The 18,955-nt window shown below is 41.8% G+C and overlaps 1 protein-coding gene across 1 annotated transcript in view; it reads right to left on the minus strand.

The window, feature by feature from the left end:
• Positions 1-10,880, minus strand: part of CACNG3 (calcium voltage-gated channel auxiliary subunit gamma 3) — a 91,720-nt gene extending 80,840 nt beyond the window's left edge. The window contains exon 1 of the mRNA XM_004477072.3: positions 9,665-10,880. Within this exon, the coding sequence (XP_004477129.1) occupies positions 9,665-9,875 (211 nt within the window). The 5' untranslated portion in view covers positions 9,876-10,880. The remainder of the gene's footprint in view (positions 1-9,664) is intronic.
• Between the last annotated feature and the right edge of the window lie 8,075 nt (positions 10,881-18,955).

An 18,955-nucleotide genomic window follows, 5' to 3' on the forward strand; every position in this document is an offset into this window, starting at 1 on the left:
GTGCTGTTGGAACAATTGGACCACGTGCAAAAAATTTTTAATTTAGACACTGACCTTGCACCTTTACAAAAATTAACTCAAAAAGGATCATAGTCTTAAATGTAAAATGAAAAGCTATAAAATTTCTAGATCGTAACATAGAAAATCTAGGTGGTCTTGGGTTGGCAACAAAAGCATGCTCCATTAAAGAAAAGAAGACTTGGGTCATTAAAATTAAAGATCTGTAGAAGCCACTGTTAAGAAAATGAAAAGATGAGCCACAGATTATGAGAAAATATTTTCAAAACACCTACTTGATAAAGGACTTGTATCCTAAATATACAAAAACACTTAAAACTCAACAAGAAGAAAAGAAACAATCCAATTAAAAAGTGGGCAAGGAAGCAGATGTGGCTCAAGCGTTTGAGCCCCCGCCTACCACATGGGAGATCCTGGGTTGGGTTCCCAGTGCCTCCTAGAGAAGATGAGCAAGACAATGAGCTGGCACAATGGGCAGGTATGGACACAACAAGATGATGCAACAAGGAGACACAAAGAGGAAAGACAATGAGACACAACAAAAGCAGGGAGCTGAGGTGGCTCAAGTGATTGAATGCCTCTCTCCCACATGGATGTTCCCAGATTCGGGTCCCATTGCCTCCTAAAGAGAAGGCGAGCAGAAGACACAGAGAGCACCCAATGAATGGACACAGAGAGCTGACAGCAAGCACAAAAAAAAAACAATGAGGCGGGGGGAGGGAGGGATTAAATAAATAAATAAATCTTTTTAAAAAATGGTGGGCTAAAGATCTGAACAGACACCTCTACAGGGAAGATATACAGATGGAAATAGGCATGCAAAAAGATGCTCAACATCATATGTCATTAGGGAACTGCAAATTTAAACAACAATGATATACCACAACACACTTTTTAGAATGTCCAAAATCCAAAAACCTGGCAATAACAAATGCTAGGGAAGAGGTGAAGCAATAGGAACTCTCATTCGTTGCTGTTGGGAATGTAAAATGGTACAACCACTTTGCAAGATAATTTCACTCTTTTTTACAAAAATAACTGTAGTATTACCATATGATCCTGCAATCATGCTCCTAAGTAAATACCTAAATGAGGTGAAAATTAATGTCCACACAAAATCCTGCACGAATGTTTATAGCAGCTGTATTCACAATTGCCCAAAACAGGAAACAACTAAAATGCTCATCAAAAGGTGACTGTATAAACAAACTGTGGTACAGCCATGTGGTACATTACTTTTATCTGTGATAAAAAGAACTGAGCTATCAAGCCACAAAAAGACACGGAGGAACCGTAAATGCACGTTTTTCAATGATAGAAACTAACCTGAAAAGGCAACATACTCTATGATTCCAAAAATATGATATTGTGTAAAGACAAACTATAGACACAGTAAAAAGATCAATAGTAGTCAGGGGTTGAGGGAAGGGAAGAGGGATGAGTACATTAAGAACAGGAAATTCTTAGGGTAGTGAAATTCTTCTGTACTATACTGTAATGGTGAGGAGGTAACTACGCATTTGTCAAAATCTGTAGATCTGTGCAATACAACAAAGAATGCAGTGTAAACTATGGACGTCAGTTAATAATTATGTATCAATATTGGTTCAACTGTAACAAATGTACCATACGAAAGTAAGATCACTCAATAAAGGGGAAGTAGTGAGCAGAGGAGAAAGGGGATCTATGGGAATTCCTAACTACCTGCTCAATTTTCTGTAAAACTAAAGCTACTTTAAAAAGTAAAGTCTACTAATTTATTTAAATTCTGTAGCTCATGGGCCATATAAAAATAGACACTGGGCCAGATTTAGCCCATGGGCTGGAGTTTGCCATCCCTGAGATATAGTAATACATATACCATTGAGTTTTCAACTTTTAGAATGTTAGAGACATGGCTTGGATATCCTGTTTACTGATGACTCTCAACTTAGTCTGAGTCTCAACATGCAACAATTTTATTTTGGCTTTCAATGGTGTTATATTAAATGCATCATTTTCTTAATCTATTTTGAGCAGATTTCATAACTCCCTACTTACTTTTGGTTGCTATAACTTTCGGTTCCATTGAAAACTCCCAATTGCTTATCTATCTCAAAGCTCTATCCTTTCTACTCACTCATTCAATCTCTAGAATCTTCAGTATATTATGTCAGGGAGCAGGGAGAAATAAAAGGCAAAAATGACACAACACTTAATTGGATGAGGTTGCAAACCTTTCTTGTCCATCATGACTTCTTCACTGACTAGCAATGATTATATGTGCTTCCTGTGTGGCAGGCATCTACATGCTGACTTTCTTGTGAGGCATATGCATAGGCTATTCGGAAGGCCCACTGCACTTTTCTCTGACATAGGATATGAGTCCTTAGTCTAGCCTTTTTCATCCTACCTTTACTCCCACCAATGGCACCTCACTGCCTCACTACTGGGACTGCAGGTGGCCCATACAATATCCTGTGAAAAAAAATTTTTAAGTAAACTTTATTTCAACTTCAAAAAAACAAAATAACAGACAAAAGGGAGCTTAACAAATTATGGAAGCATTACTTTAAAAAATTCTCTTCAGGCACTTTTATCTCATTTAATCCTAAAAACAAGCTCAATTGATTCTCCAGTATTCAGAAAGATACATAAAGGGGCACAGACTTGTTAAATGACATAACCAATGTCTACTTGTTAATGAAGAAAATGTGCTTAATCATATGAATATGAAAATTCACATTTTCATGTGAAAAATTTTAAAGGTCCTCCCTCCTTTGGATGGACGCTGTTCTGGACTAAGGTGCATGTTTAGTGAGGGAAGCAGGGGCTGACTTTTGTGCAAGTAACAGGTACACAAGTGTCACACAGCCCTGGTTGGTGCCCTCTTGCCTAATGGGCTTCTCTCTCAGGTGTAATACTGACAAAATGGCTCACACTCAGCTATCTTCCACCAAAGCCACTCGACTCACAACTCCAAACAAGCTATCCCATTGCTGCCCAGGCAAGTGTCCAGCCCAGGAATGAGAGGCCAGCCTTTTCTTTCCGGGCACTCCCAGTCTTTACGAAAGAGTCTTCTTGGAGCTAGGGGTAACTAATATAGGAACTAAAAGTATTGGGAGGAAGGGGAGAAAAGGCAGTAGTGGTTCAGAAAGTTATTTATAATTTGTTTTAGCAGTAAGTCAATGAATGTTGTCTAGAATTAATGAATGGGGAACTAACGGTCTATATATTCTTTTGAGATATGAAGGAGTGATGAATTGCAAGGAGAACTGAGACAGAAACAGTTGAATGTATTTGCCATTTTTGTTTCCCCATTTACAGGTGAGGAAACTAGGAGTCAGAGGTCAAGCAACTTCAAGTTCTCAAAACCAGGAAATGTCAGGATCAAGGTGAGAATCCAGGCCTATCTTACCCAAAAGCTCCACTTTTGAACTAATATTCTCTGGTAACTCTCATAACTTATTAAAGGCCCATGTGTTCCCACTTTGAAAAAGTGGGCTCTGGCAAGGTCATGGTCATGGGTAAGTGGGTGGAAAAGGGCAGAAAAACAACCTGGGAGTCTTCCAAGCTTCTCTTTAACCCTAGAAACATTGGTTTCATTGGGGGTACTTCTGCATCTCAAAGTATAATTTTCAAATTGTTAAAAACCTAATTAATAGATAGTGAGCTTGTGTCAAGTTTTATTTAACTCATCAGTGAGGGAGTCGGCAAAATGACAAAGCTAGCTCAAAGGAAAATATTTTATTTTTTTCAGTGAAAAAACTCAAATAAAATTGCTCAGTTAGGGACAAAATTAATTAATGCCTTAAAGGGTGATAAATCCACAACATTTAGGGTTATCCCCTCTACTGAGCAGAAACCATTTGCCCCTCTATTGAACAAAATTCCACACGTATCTTCCCAATTTTCTATAAGCTAGCATCTAACTAAACAGCAACTGCGCCAAGTCAATTATTAAAGCTAAGTCAAACAAGGTTACAATCCCCCAGAGAATCAGATGATCCTCAGGTAAGCTTGTTAGACAATGCTCCATGAGAACATTGAGAGGACACAGTCATCCCGTTTGTCAGATTTCCTTGTTTTATTTTTCTCTTTACACACACTAGAAACCCACACTAGTCACCCAACCTTGGAATGCAGGTCACTTGCTGCTGTTCTAATCCAGAAGAAAAATTTCAAGTGATGCAACAAACAGTATTTTCCAAGATCCTCCTTCCTAAGATGGGTGGAATCCTAGGATCAGAAGGTAGAGACTGAGATAGAGAAAAGAGAAATAAGTTCTTTCTGCCAATAATGACACACCTAGGAATAAGATTCAAAGTATTTAACAACCAATAGGGTACCAGACCAGCTGATCAGAACGGATGCTGCCTTAAAGCTGGAACAAGGTCACAGTGACCCCTGCTGTGCTGGGTCTTAACCCTTTCTTTGACAGATCTTAAGGAGGTCTGAGAGTCCCAGGAAGGGCTAAGACAGCTCAGTTGCGGGTGGAAGGTTGTTGGGGGACTTAGGCTAGATGTTTTTACTGACAGGTAGGGAAGTACTGCAACATTTTAGCAACCAGTATGTATATATGGTCCTGTTTTGGCTGAATAACCATCATGCTCACACTTGACCTCTACCACATTCCCAATCCTGATCAGCCCCGCAAACAGTCATGCTCCAAACTCTGGTCACTTTTTCCCATTTTGCCCACCTCTCTCTCCTATTTCCCTCTTGGCATTTAGAGGAGAGGAGAAAGAGGGCAGGGAAAGGCTCAAGAAGGTCAGGAGTAGGTAAGACAGCCAGATAGCTCTGGCATATTCTGCCCCCACATCTAAGGGAAGGAGCAGCATTAAAGCCAGGACTAGGGAAGCAGAAGTGACTACTTGGTTCTGTTACTAAGTTCTAGGGAGATAAGAATGCCACAACCAGACAAGAATCCCAATCCTCAGAGAGCTTCTATTCTACCAGGGAGAGATGAGAGATAAATAGTATGAGTTAGCATATGTGAAATCACCTGCCGCAGGGCTTGGCACATAGGACATGCTTAACCAGTGTTATGTCCTTCTCGGATCCCCTTCCTTAGCTGTATCCTTGCAGCTTCCTCAAAGGCTTCTGAATGCATAAATAAAGCTGGAACCCCATCTGTCTGAAAAAGTCAACCATCTGGAGATCTGGAAATATGGGGGAACTACTAACTGGCTAATTTTTTTCAATTTTTCAGCCAGATGTTTGGTGTCATCTGTAGCAGGAATAGCAGTTTGTTGAATCACTTCCGTAATTTTAGGTTTCCCATCCTAAAATTCTAAGTGAGCTTTCTTTTCTTATTAGGTAGTTTTTTTTAAAGGAATTGAAGAAGTGACTAAGAACAATTCAGGAATCGAATTTGAATTAAAAGGGCATCTTAGATCATTTCCAGGACTCAAAACTGGCAGTCCCTGGGCCAAATTCAGTTAGGAAGTGAGGTTGGTTTGTCTGGCACAGTGTTCTTAAAATGTTGAATTAATTGTCAGCTTTCAAAAATGAAGAGATTTTGCCTAAAAGCCCTGATATCTGGCTTTCTTTTGTTTGGAATACTGGACAGCATTTGGTGCTCATTTCCTCAGGGTAAAAATCAACTTGAGCTAAGTAGTAGTTGCCCTCTAGATGAAGTTTATCCTCTCCCATTTGCCACAGTCCCCACCACTCCTCATTGCTTTCACACTGAGACCAAGTTACAGTTACCATTTATCTCCTCAAACGTACTTACTCCACCCCCTCCCCCCATAGAATTTAGTTAAGAGAACTGTGAAGATCTTGTTTTGCACTTTACATTACCACCTGGTCCATGTGGACATTTGGTTTTATTACTCCTAATCTTATTTGAAGCTCTCGTTTTAGAATCAGTTAAATTGAGATCTAGAAGAAGAAAGCAGTGTGTATCATTCACATAACTGTTGGTTACAGAAATATGATTAACACCCAGGGCTCCTTGTTCTTTCCACTTTCTAAATAAGAGAGTCAAATATTGAACACATTCTCATTCAAACTCTGCTCTTGAAAACACGTGGCAGGTTGGGGTACTACTTTGTGAATGCCTTGCATGCTTTCCAGATAATGAGTCAGGCATTCGTTTTGGTTTCTCAGTGTGGGTGTCTCTACATAGGTCGATTGTTTTTTTCATTCAAAACGTGTCCTTTGCTGCCTCTGAGTTTGTGCCTGTCTGGTGGCTCCTGCACCCCTGCAGATGCTACACAGGCATGCTGAGCATTCTGAGATCGAGGCCTGAATGGAATAGCCCATGTGTCTGGGTATTTACATGACCTAGCATTTTTACTGGTAGCAAAGTATTCACGGGAGCACGAATTAATGTTCTCTACAAGGGCTCTGAGAGGCAGCACGGCTTAGGTTATGAATAGTCTGGGTCCAAATCCCAGCACTGTGGCTTTTAGGTGTATGACCTTGGGCAAGTTATGTAACATCTCCAGGTCTCCATTCCCTTACTTTTAAAATGAGCATAATAATAGTACCTACATCACTGACCTTCTATAAAGAGAAAGAGTTAATTTTTCAAAATTCTTAGAACAGTAATAACACATAGTAATTGAGACATATAAATGACATTCTTTTGGATTATAGAAATGAAAACTGGAAACATACTTTCTCTCATATGATGTGATGCAATAATTCTCAACACACATAGGGATTCCCAGGCCCATATTCAACCAATGTTGATTTTGACATTATGATAGCTTGGGGGGACTTTTAAAAAAATTGGATTCCAGAGATCTATCCAGACCTATGGAAGCAGGGAATCTGGATGTGCAGCCAGGGATTCTGGTTTTTTTTTAAAGCTTCTCCTGAGATTCTGATGATTTGCCAAGATTGGGAACAATTAATATTGTTTTCTTATACTTGAATATCTTCCTAAATCTTCCCATTCCACATTGGATAGTAATTTACATTGAGGTAAAACCTATTTTCCTCCATTTCCTACTTCTACCCCCTTGAGACCACACAGAACATTTTAAACCTGTATTCCATTTGACAGCCCTTCAGATATTTGTAGACACCTGTCATGTCCCTCCTGAGCATTTTCTTCTTTTGGACAAAATGGCCACATTCTCTCATGGCTTTTAAAAAATATGGTAAAACTGACTCCTCTAATTTTATTTTTAAGAAAATTGAGCTTCAAAGCTCCCAGTTATCCTTTGACGTTTAAAGGACCAGAAAATGAGCATGTCGAGGCTTTGGGATAGACAAATGTTGAATGAGAGGCAGCTGTAAATCTTCTTGCTAGCAAAGGATGGAAATGCCCAGGATGGATACTGCCTACAGCATGTGTCTTCCCAAGCAGAACTCACAGGCTCTAGCAAGTTCCTTGAACACTTAATGAATTCAGTACATGAAGAAATAAATATCTGAGATTCAAATTTTAGCCAAGCTCATCCAGGTTTTATGGTTGCATATATAGCTAAAAGTTTACTGTGATTCGTTAAGATTTGTGTGTCTTACTGTATTTAATATTTCAAAAAATCTAAAACAAATATAGCTGGGCTAAATTTAGGTGGTCTGCAACAATTTTTTCAAAAGCATTCACCTGCCCAAGGACACATCTTAGATTCATCCAATTCCTTCTTCTAAAAATGCCCAATTTCTTATGGATTCAATTTTTCATTTCTACCACTAAGGACAGAAAATTTCTAGATGGGGTTACAATCTTTGTACAAATTGTAGGTGTAAGGCATGATGTTGGAGGAAAGAGAAACCATCTGTTGAGACTTTCTGAACAAGGGTTCAGGAATTTTAGATCTATTATTGCTCTAATAGATTTTTTTCATAGATGACAATGGAAGAAGCCAAATTTGGTGCTTAATCGTGCAATTGTGCATTCCCAGGTTTAGCTCCAAGAGGAGAATTGGAAATGACTGAAACATGATATACATCTATGACATTTTGACTCAGGAGGAGCCTCAGGGATTTTTTAATGCCATCCCTAGAATCATGTAGGCCTCAAGACACCCCCAAAACCACATATTTACAAAGGATAATTCAATTCATTTTTGCCCATTATGAAATGGAATTCTGAAATTTCTTTGAAGTGACTGGCTTCACCATCCCTGCACAAGAATAATCACATATATTAATATTTTGTCACTGTTAGAAAAAGAATTATGATAAAATTTCTGTCCTTATACCAGATACCATATGAGCTTTAGGTAGTGCTAATTCAAGGCCACCTATTCTAAGCTAATCATTTCCCAGATAAGTAAACTGAGAGTCAGAGAGGATAAATGTCATAGCCAAAGTCACACAGCAAGTTTGAAGTGTTATCCAGTTCTTCTGGCTTCAAGTGAGTGGCTCTTTGTTGCATTTAAAGTAGTCTTTTCATGCCTAGGCTTCCCACTAGTTGCAAATTTGCATTGGACACAGAATCAATTGTAGTAGCGCAACAGTCAGGAGAGCAGTTCTTCAGAGTGTCAGCACATGGGAAGAAGGCCAGAGAATGATGCAATATTACACTAGCAAGTGATGTCATAGCATGATTTCTTAAGCAATTTACATAAATGCAAGTTCCCAAGAAGCTCTGACAAAAGCCAGCCAGTGAGAATGCAGGGATGGGGAACCAATGGCAGGCAGGGAAGGGGAGCATAGAGGAAACCCAGATTTCCTTGCCCATCACTGTAACAAGATCCTCAGAATCCTCAGAAGCCTGAGAAAACTCTCTAATGGCCCTCTAATCCAGTGACATCCCTCAGACTTCCAGGTTCCAAAGAGCTTTGATTTTCTTCATCTTTCTGTTTACTGCCATTGACATCAGACATTGCCCAATGATGTTGAGAGTGACTCCTGGTGTAGAAAGCAAGTTTAATCATGAGACAGGCTGCCCCAGGGCTTAACATTGTAAATTTGTCTGTCTTTCAAATTATTATTTATAACTAATCTTATAATTAAAAAATAAAACTTATAACCTGTGATTCTGAGAAAATTGATCTTATGGAAATATCATGGAAATATATTTGTTAGGTTTGGAGATGATTTAGGAAAGAAGACAAGTGGATACTGAATACCAAGATTTCAGTTTAGTTTTGATCAAAAATATTGAAACACGTATCACTGAGGAAGTTTTCTTAAATTGTGTGTGTGTGTGCACCTATGTGTGTGAAGTGTTCATATATGTCACCCTGGAACTGGTTGACAATGGAAGTTCATGAAAACAGACCAAACTCAGAAGAAACTGATAAGACTAATCTGGGTAAATAAGAAAATAACCACGAGGGTGCCTGGTCAATTCAGGGAGTCTCTTTTTCTCTCTCTCTTTCCCTCCCTTGCCCCTCTCCCCCACCCCAATGAAATGCAATTTAAATGGTAAGAAAGACCCCATCTTAAGCAAGAGATCAAAGCAGTTCACAATATTTCTGGGAATTTTGGATTTGAAGACTTTTCTCAACTGCAGAAGCTGCCTATAGTGCCAAGAAATCTTATATGATGAAGCTCATTCCAGAAACAATCAACAAAAACCAACCCCTTCATCCCACACAGCTTCAGGCTCACTGTGAACAGAGTCTGGACACCTGCACATTCTCAGCAAAAATTCGAACTATTCCTCTTTCCCCATCACCACCTCCATCTCCCCAAACACCCACCAGAATAGCAGAAACTGGATTATCTGGAGCCATTGAGAGGAATTTGTAAATACCTTCTAGGCAGCAGGTCCTCCACAGCCCCGAATGGGTCATTACTTCTTCATTCTTCCTGCTGGTTTCATTATCACTTGTAGATTTAGTCCTGCACACACCTCTGGAATATAACCAGTAGTCCGTGCCCACTGCAATGGTCATTAAACTAAAAGCAGCGAAGGCTCCCACAGTCGTGATCAACATCTGGATACCTCTGTCACACATCCTCATAATTCTTCATGGTACTCTGGATGGCTGGGGGTTGGAGGGGGAGGTTCAGTGCCAGAGGGGAAAATCACTCTGCAGCTGAGTAACCTAGGGCAGGCTCCTCCAGCAATTCGTGTCTCCTTTTGTCAGCATCCACAGGGACTTTGGGAAAGCTGGGATTTCCTCTCTGGAGCTCTCTCCAGTTCCCCGGGTCTTCTAGGGCCCTCGGAAGGGTAGAGGCTCCAGGGGGTTGGTCCACATCACTGCCGCCTTCTGAGGATCCCTGGGTTCCTTTCATTCCTCGGGCGCTTGGTAAGGATGAGGGTCCGTGCAGGGCATGGCTCCGGAGCTGGGAGCTGCCAGCTCGGTTTGAGATGCGCCCGGCTCCTCACAGCCCCGGGAGACTCAAGGCAAAGAAATCCAGAGAGGTCTGTGTGTGTGTGCGTGCGTGCCTGTGTGTGCGAGCGCGTGTGCTGGGGGTGAGGGCGGATGGCAAAAAATAGCACTGCTGGGAGGCGAGTCGCTGAGAAGAGTGTTCACCGCTTCCCCAGCCTCCCAGGAAAGCTCTCCGCCTGCTCCAGACACCCCCGCTCAAACTGGAGAAAAGACAGTCCTGGGGCGGGGGCCGGGTGCTTACACCGGAGGGCCAAGGTTTGCGGTGCTGAAGGGACAGCTCTCGCCTGTTGCCCGCCTCCGCCTTCGCAAAGCCCAGGCGTGAAGGTCCGCGGTGCTGAAGGGACAGCTGCTCTCCTGCTGCTGCACCCCTCCGCCTCTCTAGCGCCGGGGCTGGAGACTTGGGGTGCCGAAGGGACAGTCTCCCCCTCCCTCCGACTCTTCCCAGGCCAACCAGCCTGCTCGGCTCTGCCCAGTCAAGCCCACGCTCCGCGCAAAGTTTCGGGAACCCTGGGCAGTCGGCACCCCGGCTTCTGGGCGTTTCAGCACGACCCTGTGGCTCCGCTCAGGGAAGGGTTAAGGAAAGGGGAAGGGGAAAGGAGCCCGCAGCGCACTCTGGCGCTCTCTAGGCTCCCCCCCCCCCCCCCCAACGCGGCGTCGTCCCCCCCCGTCGTTCCCCCCCCCCCCCCCCCCCAATTCACTGAGCCCGGCAAGTTTGCCTTTTGCCGCGGGCGCCTTGAAGCCCACTGGGGAGAGAAGACCCGAAAGACCGAGTCGTCTTAAAAGGAACCGCAGCCCGGAGAGACGGTTCTATGGCTCACTTGGGCGTGCAAAAAGTGCAGTCACAGGCACATCTGTGTATAGTCTATCTCAATTTGGTTCCCCAGAAAACAAACCAATATGTCTACCCTCGTTTCTCTGGAGCTCTGGTGTACACCGGAGACAATGTTCTCAGATCAGACCCGGAACTGTTCATGTACATTTGATAATGTATTCGGAAAAGACCAAAGGAGCTAAATGTATAGAGATTGTGTTTTACAGATTGCAGGGACTTTGGGCAGGAATATGAGGTATTTTGGTCTTGGGATATACTTTTTATATATTTTAATACTCCTACATTTGAGGGTCTGGTGGATTAAAGGTGAGGGTGTTACTACAAATGTCAGATCCTTTCCAAAGGTTCCTGGAATGTTCATTTGCTGGTACCCAAATCAGACCATGAGACAGGGGAAGTTAAGTCTGTTTTCCTTCTTAGTGCAAAGTGCAAATGACATTGCACACCTGAAAGCTAATGAGACTCTCCCCTGAAAATAGCCAATGTTGCAAAGGATTGGCATTTCACTATCTTTTTTATGCATTCTGGTTTGTTTGTGGGCACGCACTGAGTTGAGTTAAGGACAAATCACACAATTGCCTTTATTGTTTTCTTTTCCCTGTGGCATGTTGGCGTTTGGAACTGAGGCTGCTTAGGATGTTTCCGCAGTCCCTTAGATGTGTCCACAACCAATTGTAAAGTTTATATGTTGCTTAACTGGGCTAAACATGTGATGGGAGTTAATCACTGGTTACATACTCCCCTAGTGCCATCACTGACTATCAGTCTGAGAATTTCTGTTCAGATGACTGAGGAGCAGCAACATATTGAAGAGTTCTCAAATGCAACCCATAACTTCTCAGCGAAGTTGTTATGTTTATTTTGGTGTTAAGCTCATGTAAAGACTTGGATTTTGGAGTTAGGTTTACCTACAGGTGCAATGAATGTGTTTGAATGTATATCTGTGCTATGTTCTATTTAGTTTTGAGTTCCAAATGTCTGTGAATTTGTTGCAAAAGTAAAGGAGGTATGTGAACATATGTTTGTACTTGAATATCCTTTTGTGAGTTATGTGAATGAATGTGTTCACTACAAATATATAGCGTGCATGCATGTAAGTACAGTGTAGGTTTGAATATGTGAGTGTGTGCATGTATATGAATTTAGTTGCATATACATGTGTCATGGTTCACAAAAACTGACACATGGGGAAAAAGTAGAAATTCTGAAAATTTAGCAAATCACCAAATACATTGGCCCAGGACCACAGCTAGCCATACCTAAGAAGAATGGCAGGAGGTAGTGGGGAAGGTATCCAAGATCTTCAACAAGTTTGTGTTTTTTTTCCTGAAAGGAAAATTTGCTTTTGATAAAATGTCCTGCTTTGATTTTTTAAAAATTTTTAAAGAAAAAGTCACATGTCACATGGAGATGGATTTGGTCCCTCCTAAGAGGTTTTGTTAAATTAATGAAATTTCCCTTTCCCAGTCTCATAAACTTAAATAATATGAGACAATTAATAATGACCCAAATGGCCCTTCCAGGATCTGCTTAGTTCTTCTCTTACTCCAGTAAGGGTGAGAAAGGACTTTTCTCAAAGCAAGACCATGGTGATGGAAGATCAATGGGCTTTGGACTTAGGGAGAGTATGCCCCAATCACTCCATTCACCAGACCCACAACAAAACAAAACAGTGCCACCTCTACCCCTGCATCTCCGTAATGGAAGCTCATACACTCAGTGTGGTGCCCAGGAGGTCCAGCAGAAGGAACCAGGCACCCAGGTGGAACTGGGGAAAGGGTCAGGAGCTGAGGTAGATAAGGGTGATAATCATGGGTCAGGATGTGAATAGTTAGAAGAGAAAGGGACACACATTTCAATAATGGAGCTTTCTGCTGAGCTTGGTGCAAGGAGATTTGGTGGGACTGGATTGTCCTTTGTAATTTGCCCAGGGCCAATGCTGATCACAAAGTGTGGGAAGCCTTGAACCTGCTTTTGGAACAAGTCAGAACACCTGACTGGAGTGGGAGTGAGGAGGCAATGAGGCCTTCAGCTAGTTCTAGATGATTTCTCCCCACTTACTAGGGGGTAACCTCATCCTTTCATTCAATTGCATGTGTAGTTTTGTGTACACGGTGCATAGAATTTGCTTCTGAGCCTAGATGTAATTGCTCATTCTTACCACCAGAGGTCTCTTTCACAAGATTCATCAGGAACCCAAAAGATTCTAAGCACCCTCTCCTTTTAGAGATAGAGCCAGACTGTTCTGTGTTTGCTGATGACCCTCTCTGATCTTATTCATCTGGCAAGAAACTTGGAGGCATTCATATGGCTTGAGACTGAAGTTTGATTCTCTTATTATGGCTTTTTTTCCTCCACTGGGCTTTTTGTAGGGAAGCTGGCAAAATGTGTTGACATGGGCTTTTCATGTTCATCCTCTCATACATCCAAGCGACCCTCACCTAAAAAGGGTTCAGGATCCCTGAAAGTGGTTGTGTCATTAAGAAGACGTACTGACAGCTTGACAGCTGATTCAATTCTATAAATGCTTCTTGGGAGCCTGCTATGTGCAAGGAATTCTGCTCAGCACTTTAGAGGATATAGAGATGTGGTTCCTCTCTCCAAGGAGCCCATTATATAGTAGGGGATAATTTACGAGCTGGTACATTTTAGCTGTAAACAGCAGAAACTCACTAGAATCAGCTTAAGAAAAGAGGGGATCTGGAGTAAGGATGTGAGAGTTATAAGGAACCTAAGGGCAAAGATACAATCAGGCCTCAGAAGGTACTGGCAGCAGGAAATACAAGCCATCAAGATCCTTGTCAATCATTCCATATTTCATCTTTGCTTCCTTTCATATTTTTAAATTAAAATTATTTTGCCTTCTCTACTTCAGTCCTCAAGATGGAAGCTAAACTTTGAGTTTTTATGTCACCTGTATTCAAACCAATTTGGGCAATTTTAGTACCAAATTTAAAACTTCCTGGAAAGAAAATCTGTTTGGCCTAACATGTGTCATGTGCCATTTCCTGGTCCAGTCAGCTGTTGCCAAGAAAGCAGGGTCATGTAGTACAAATATGGCCACCAGTGTCAGCCGTAGTGAGTTGGGGAAAAGAGGACAGTTATCAGAGAAGGAGGAATTTCCATGAAATTTCAAAAGACTCTACTACAAAATTCAATGTGTTTCACCTTTGGAATTATGCTGGTGATGCCCATGGGTTCAGCAGCAAAAGGTGACTGTGAATGAGAAGATGACATGTCAGTCTTTGGGAGCTCAGAAGACACTGGAGCCCTCTGCTAGAAGTGGAACTAGGCTAGGTGTCAGCAGCACAGACCCAACCTCGTCTTTTGTCTGTACCCTTCTTCCAATGGAGGAATACGGAGCATAGGTTAAAAGAGAAATGTTCTTCTTATATGAGTGTAAGTGAAAGAGATGATAAAAAAACAAGCACACAGGGACTGAATAATAAAGTCCCGGCCATCTTGAAATTATCCCTTGATGTTTTCATTATGGCCTATTTATTAGTATTCTACTTTTAGATTCAATCTTAAAAAGCATGGAAAACTTAATATAGCTATAAAATACATTCTCATATCATTATATAAACTTCAGCCTTACTAACCCTCTTTCAGTTGCTGAAACTCCTTAGGCTTTCAGTTGCAGCCGTGTATTGTCCTACTGTCTAGAAGAGTGATAAAAGTCAGATGGTTATAAAAGGAGGGAAGTACTGTAAGGGTGTAATATCCTGATATTACAAAAATAACAGCAAGGGTTACTGTCTTTAGTTAATAGTAGGAGAATCAGAGGTTCAAGTATGTTATTGAAAGTTTCAAATATAACCAATAGAGGAACTAAAAATATTCTACAACTATATTTGGAGAGAGAGGAGAGATTTGGATGAAATGAGCTAAACTAAGACAGAAATGGATGGTTACACTTGGGGAGAAGGACTGGGGTGGGACAGGGACAGCTGCTTTTCATTATAGTCTCTTCTACACTACTTGATTTTTAAAAGTCTCATGCATGTATTCTTTGATAATGGTCTAAAGTAAATTTTAAAATAAATGAAAGCAGTAAGCTGCAAGCTACTGTCCATCTCACCCAGGCGCCTCCTGCTTTATCAATGCAGAAATGCCAGGTGTTTCCTGTGATTCATCCATTTATTCCCTCTGCCTTGAATGCTCTTCCCTGATATATCCTTTTTATTTAAAATGTTTGTTTTGCTTTCTTCTGGAGTCTGTAGAGTTCTTTTGATGACCTCTGTCACATGACATTATCATTGGTCTCCTCCTGCAGGTTTCTCTGACTTCTGACTTCTCTTTTTAAGGCCTCCAGGAATAAGGATTAAAGCCCACTTTGAATGAACTGACCACACCTCAATAGGATCTTGGAAGATCCTATACACAAATGAGTCCATGCCCTGATTTGCCTTAAGATTTTCAAAGATACCATTTACAAATGTGCTCACATTCACAGGAATGCAGTTCAGGATTTGAACCTCTCTTTTTTTGGGTACATGATTCAATCCCTAACAGATACAAATCTTCTAACCACAGTTTACAGAAATTCAACTCCAAGTGTGCAAAATAAATAAGAGGAATCAGTCAGTGCGTTTAACTCAAAGGCCCAAAGGTAAACATACCCAGGCATGGCTGCCTCCAGGGTCTCAAATGATGGCATCACGAGGCTGCCTCTCTCCATCTCAGCCCTGCCTTCCTCTGCGTTGGCTCCATTCTCAGCCTGGCCCTCTTCCCTACTGCCAAGAGATTCTGATTTGCATTGCATACTACCAGCCGAGTAACCTTAGCAGAAAAAGAACATTTATCCACCAATAGTTACAGTCATGTCTTAGAGCCAGTTTCTCACTGACCTATTTTGTTCACACCCACCTGAACCAATCACGGTGGCCAGGAAATGGAACACACTGATTTTTCACTCACAGACACACATAGAAGAAAGTCAGCTTCACTTTAATCCAGGTGGACTCATAGTGGAGAAAGACAGTTATTCCTCTGGGGAAATCTAAGGTGCCATTACCAGAAGAAGTATGAAGAAATGATAGGAAGTAAACAATAACAGGTGTTCACTATACAATATAGATATGTAGATGTCAGATCATGTAGGACCGGATTAGCCATGTTAGATCAATCAACAAATATTTATCAAGACCCACTTATTTATCAGGTACTGCTCACTATAGATACCGAGAAGACAGCAGTGAGCAAAACAGACGGACTCCCTGCTTCTAAGAAGCTTACATTACAGTCAGTAAATGTGTAGCCCACTGTCTTAGTTTGCTAGGTGGTTGAAAACAAGAGAAATGCATTGTCTCACAGTTTGGGAACCTAGAAATCTGAAATCACGGTGTCAGTAGGGCCATGCTCCTTCTGAAACCTATAAGGAGAATCCTTCCTTGTGTCTTCCTAGCTCCCGGTGGTTTGCCAGCAATTCTTGGCATTCCTCAGCTTACCGTTGCAATACTTCAGTCCCTGCTTGTCTTCACATGGTCTCCTCTCCTGTGGGTCTGTGTCTCTTCTCTCCTTCTTAGAAGGAGACCCATCATATTGGATTAGGTCCCACCCTGATCCAGTCTGGTGGCCTCTTAACTAATCATATCCCAAAGGACTGGGAGTTAAGATTAAAGCATATCTTTTGGGGGTGCTCAATTTAACCTTTAAGACCAAAAAATATTGGTAGTGGCAAACACTGTGAAGAGAATAAAATTGGGTAATGTGGCCTGTTATTAATCATTGTTGGCAGTGGGAAGACTGCTTTAGGTCATGTGGCCAGGAAGGATTCTCCAAGGAGATGACTTTTTATTTATCTTTTTAATGTTACATTAAAAAAATATGAGGTCCCCATATAACCCCCAAACCCCTCACTAAAGAGATGACTTTTGAGTTGAGAAAAGTAAATGACAGATAAGGAGCAGCCTTAAGAGGATCTAGGGAAAGCATCCCCAAGCAGAAGGAACATCAAGTGAAACACTCTGATGTGGGAATGAACATGGCTTTTTAGAAGGACAGAAAGGATCGTGTGGTGGAAAACTCCTGAATGAGAGGAAATTCCACAGGGAGTGAGGTCAGAGAGATGGACTGGGACTAGAATATGCAGACCTACATGGCCAGGATAAAGAATTTGGGTATTAGTCTTTGACAATGTGAAACCATTGCACAAATTAAAGCAGGGGAGTAGCATGATCTGATTTATGCTTTGGAAATCTCACTCTAGCCACTGAGTGGTAATGGGCTCTACAGGGACAAGAGTGAAGGCCAGGATATAAATGAGGAGGCTGTTGCATTAAATCTGGCTAGAGATATTGGTGTCTTGGACTAGAACTGTTAAGGACTATGACTTTCTCCTGAGGCTATGGGGAACACTGAAAGGTTTTAAGAGTGAGGAGGCATGAGGTTGTTATCAGTGCTTCGGCTCTGGTCCATGGGATAAAAATTATAGCAGGGACCCAGAAGATGGCAAGAAAATGGTAGATCCTTTGACCCCAAATTCCTCTTGGCATTTTCTTTCCTTCCCACCTTCCTGGTTGACATATGGGCTTCTTTCTAAGACCTGACTAAGGAAACCAGACTCAAAATTACCCCTACTGAATGGAGATCCCCAAATGGTGTCCTGGACAGACTTTGCCAGAACTAGAAGAAAGAATCTTTCTTCACCTGTAGTCCAAAATAGTTTGGGGGAAAACACTTGTGTATATAAGGCACCAAACACTGTTCTTGGCAGAAAATATTGGTAGAGAGTGTGGCGTTTGTAGTGAGTGATACCTAGGTTCAAATCCTAATTCTATCACTTGCTCTGTGGCTTTGAAAACAATACTTGACCATTCTGTTTTACTCTTTCCTCACAAATAAAATAAGGATAGTAATAGTACCTATATCTTAATAGGTTATAATAAGGATTACATATGATAATACACATAAGTGCTTAACACAGTGCTTGGCATGTAGTAAGAAGTCAATAAATGTCAGCTGCAGCTATAAATAAAACTGTGATGCCAAAGAAGCCAGTTCTCTTAATGAGATTTGTTTTAATCTGCCACATTCAGAATAATGAATGGCTGACTATTACGTGGTTAATCAATTCACTTGAGGCTTGTGCACCAGGAAAAAAAATGACCCAAAGGGTGGTTAGAGCTTCAAAAGGTGTCTTTACTGAGAGATGAGATAAATACCTCAATAGACAACTAAGAGGCTTAAAACCAATTTGGAAAAATTCCTAAAATCAGGGAAACAGAATATGGATCGGGACCTCTCCTGTTGGCTTGGAATGTTGGCTAAATTTCCAAAGCTGAACCCAATAAGCTTGAAATAGTCCTACATCAAGAGCCAAATAGCTGCTAATGACCCCTCCCCCCTCCCAGGGGTTATTAAGAGATGGACAAACTGGTCTTCCCTCCAGGCACTCCCACCTCGACTATTCAAACTGAAGGCTGAAGTTCAATGAAGTGAGGGAAACAATGCATTGTGGGACTGGGAGAGGGGAATTGGGGCTTTTCTTATCCTGTTCCCATGGTGGAAGAAGAGGTGGCTCTCCTCTCCAAGCCAAGTGAGAAGTGGTCCAATAAACTCCTTGAAAGGATTAGGGGTGCACAAGAGAGGAGGTGGTCACCTCACTTGCTGTCTGGCTTGCTGAGCTGTGGAGACCCCAAGCTAGCACCTAGAGCAGAGAGGTGGACAGAGCAGAGCACTGTAAGGGAGTCCTTGAGAAATGGACTGGTTCTGTCTGGTTGCACAGGGCATGCACGAACCCATGAATAGAAAGACAGTGCCTGCTTATCACGTGGGGAGCTGTGAAGGCAAGAGGCTGGCTGGAGCAGCGCCCCCATCAAAGGGTGAGGAGAGGCAGCCTGTAAACCCAATCAGGGTTTGTTAGTGCACTGAG

The sequence above is a fragment of the Dasypus novemcinctus genome, chromosome 23 (genome assembly GCF_030445035.2).
Source record: "Dasypus novemcinctus isolate mDasNov1 chromosome 23, mDasNov1.1.hap2, whole genome shotgun sequence".
NCBI lineage: Eukaryota > Metazoa > Chordata > Mammalia > Cingulata > Dasypodidae > Dasypus > Dasypus novemcinctus.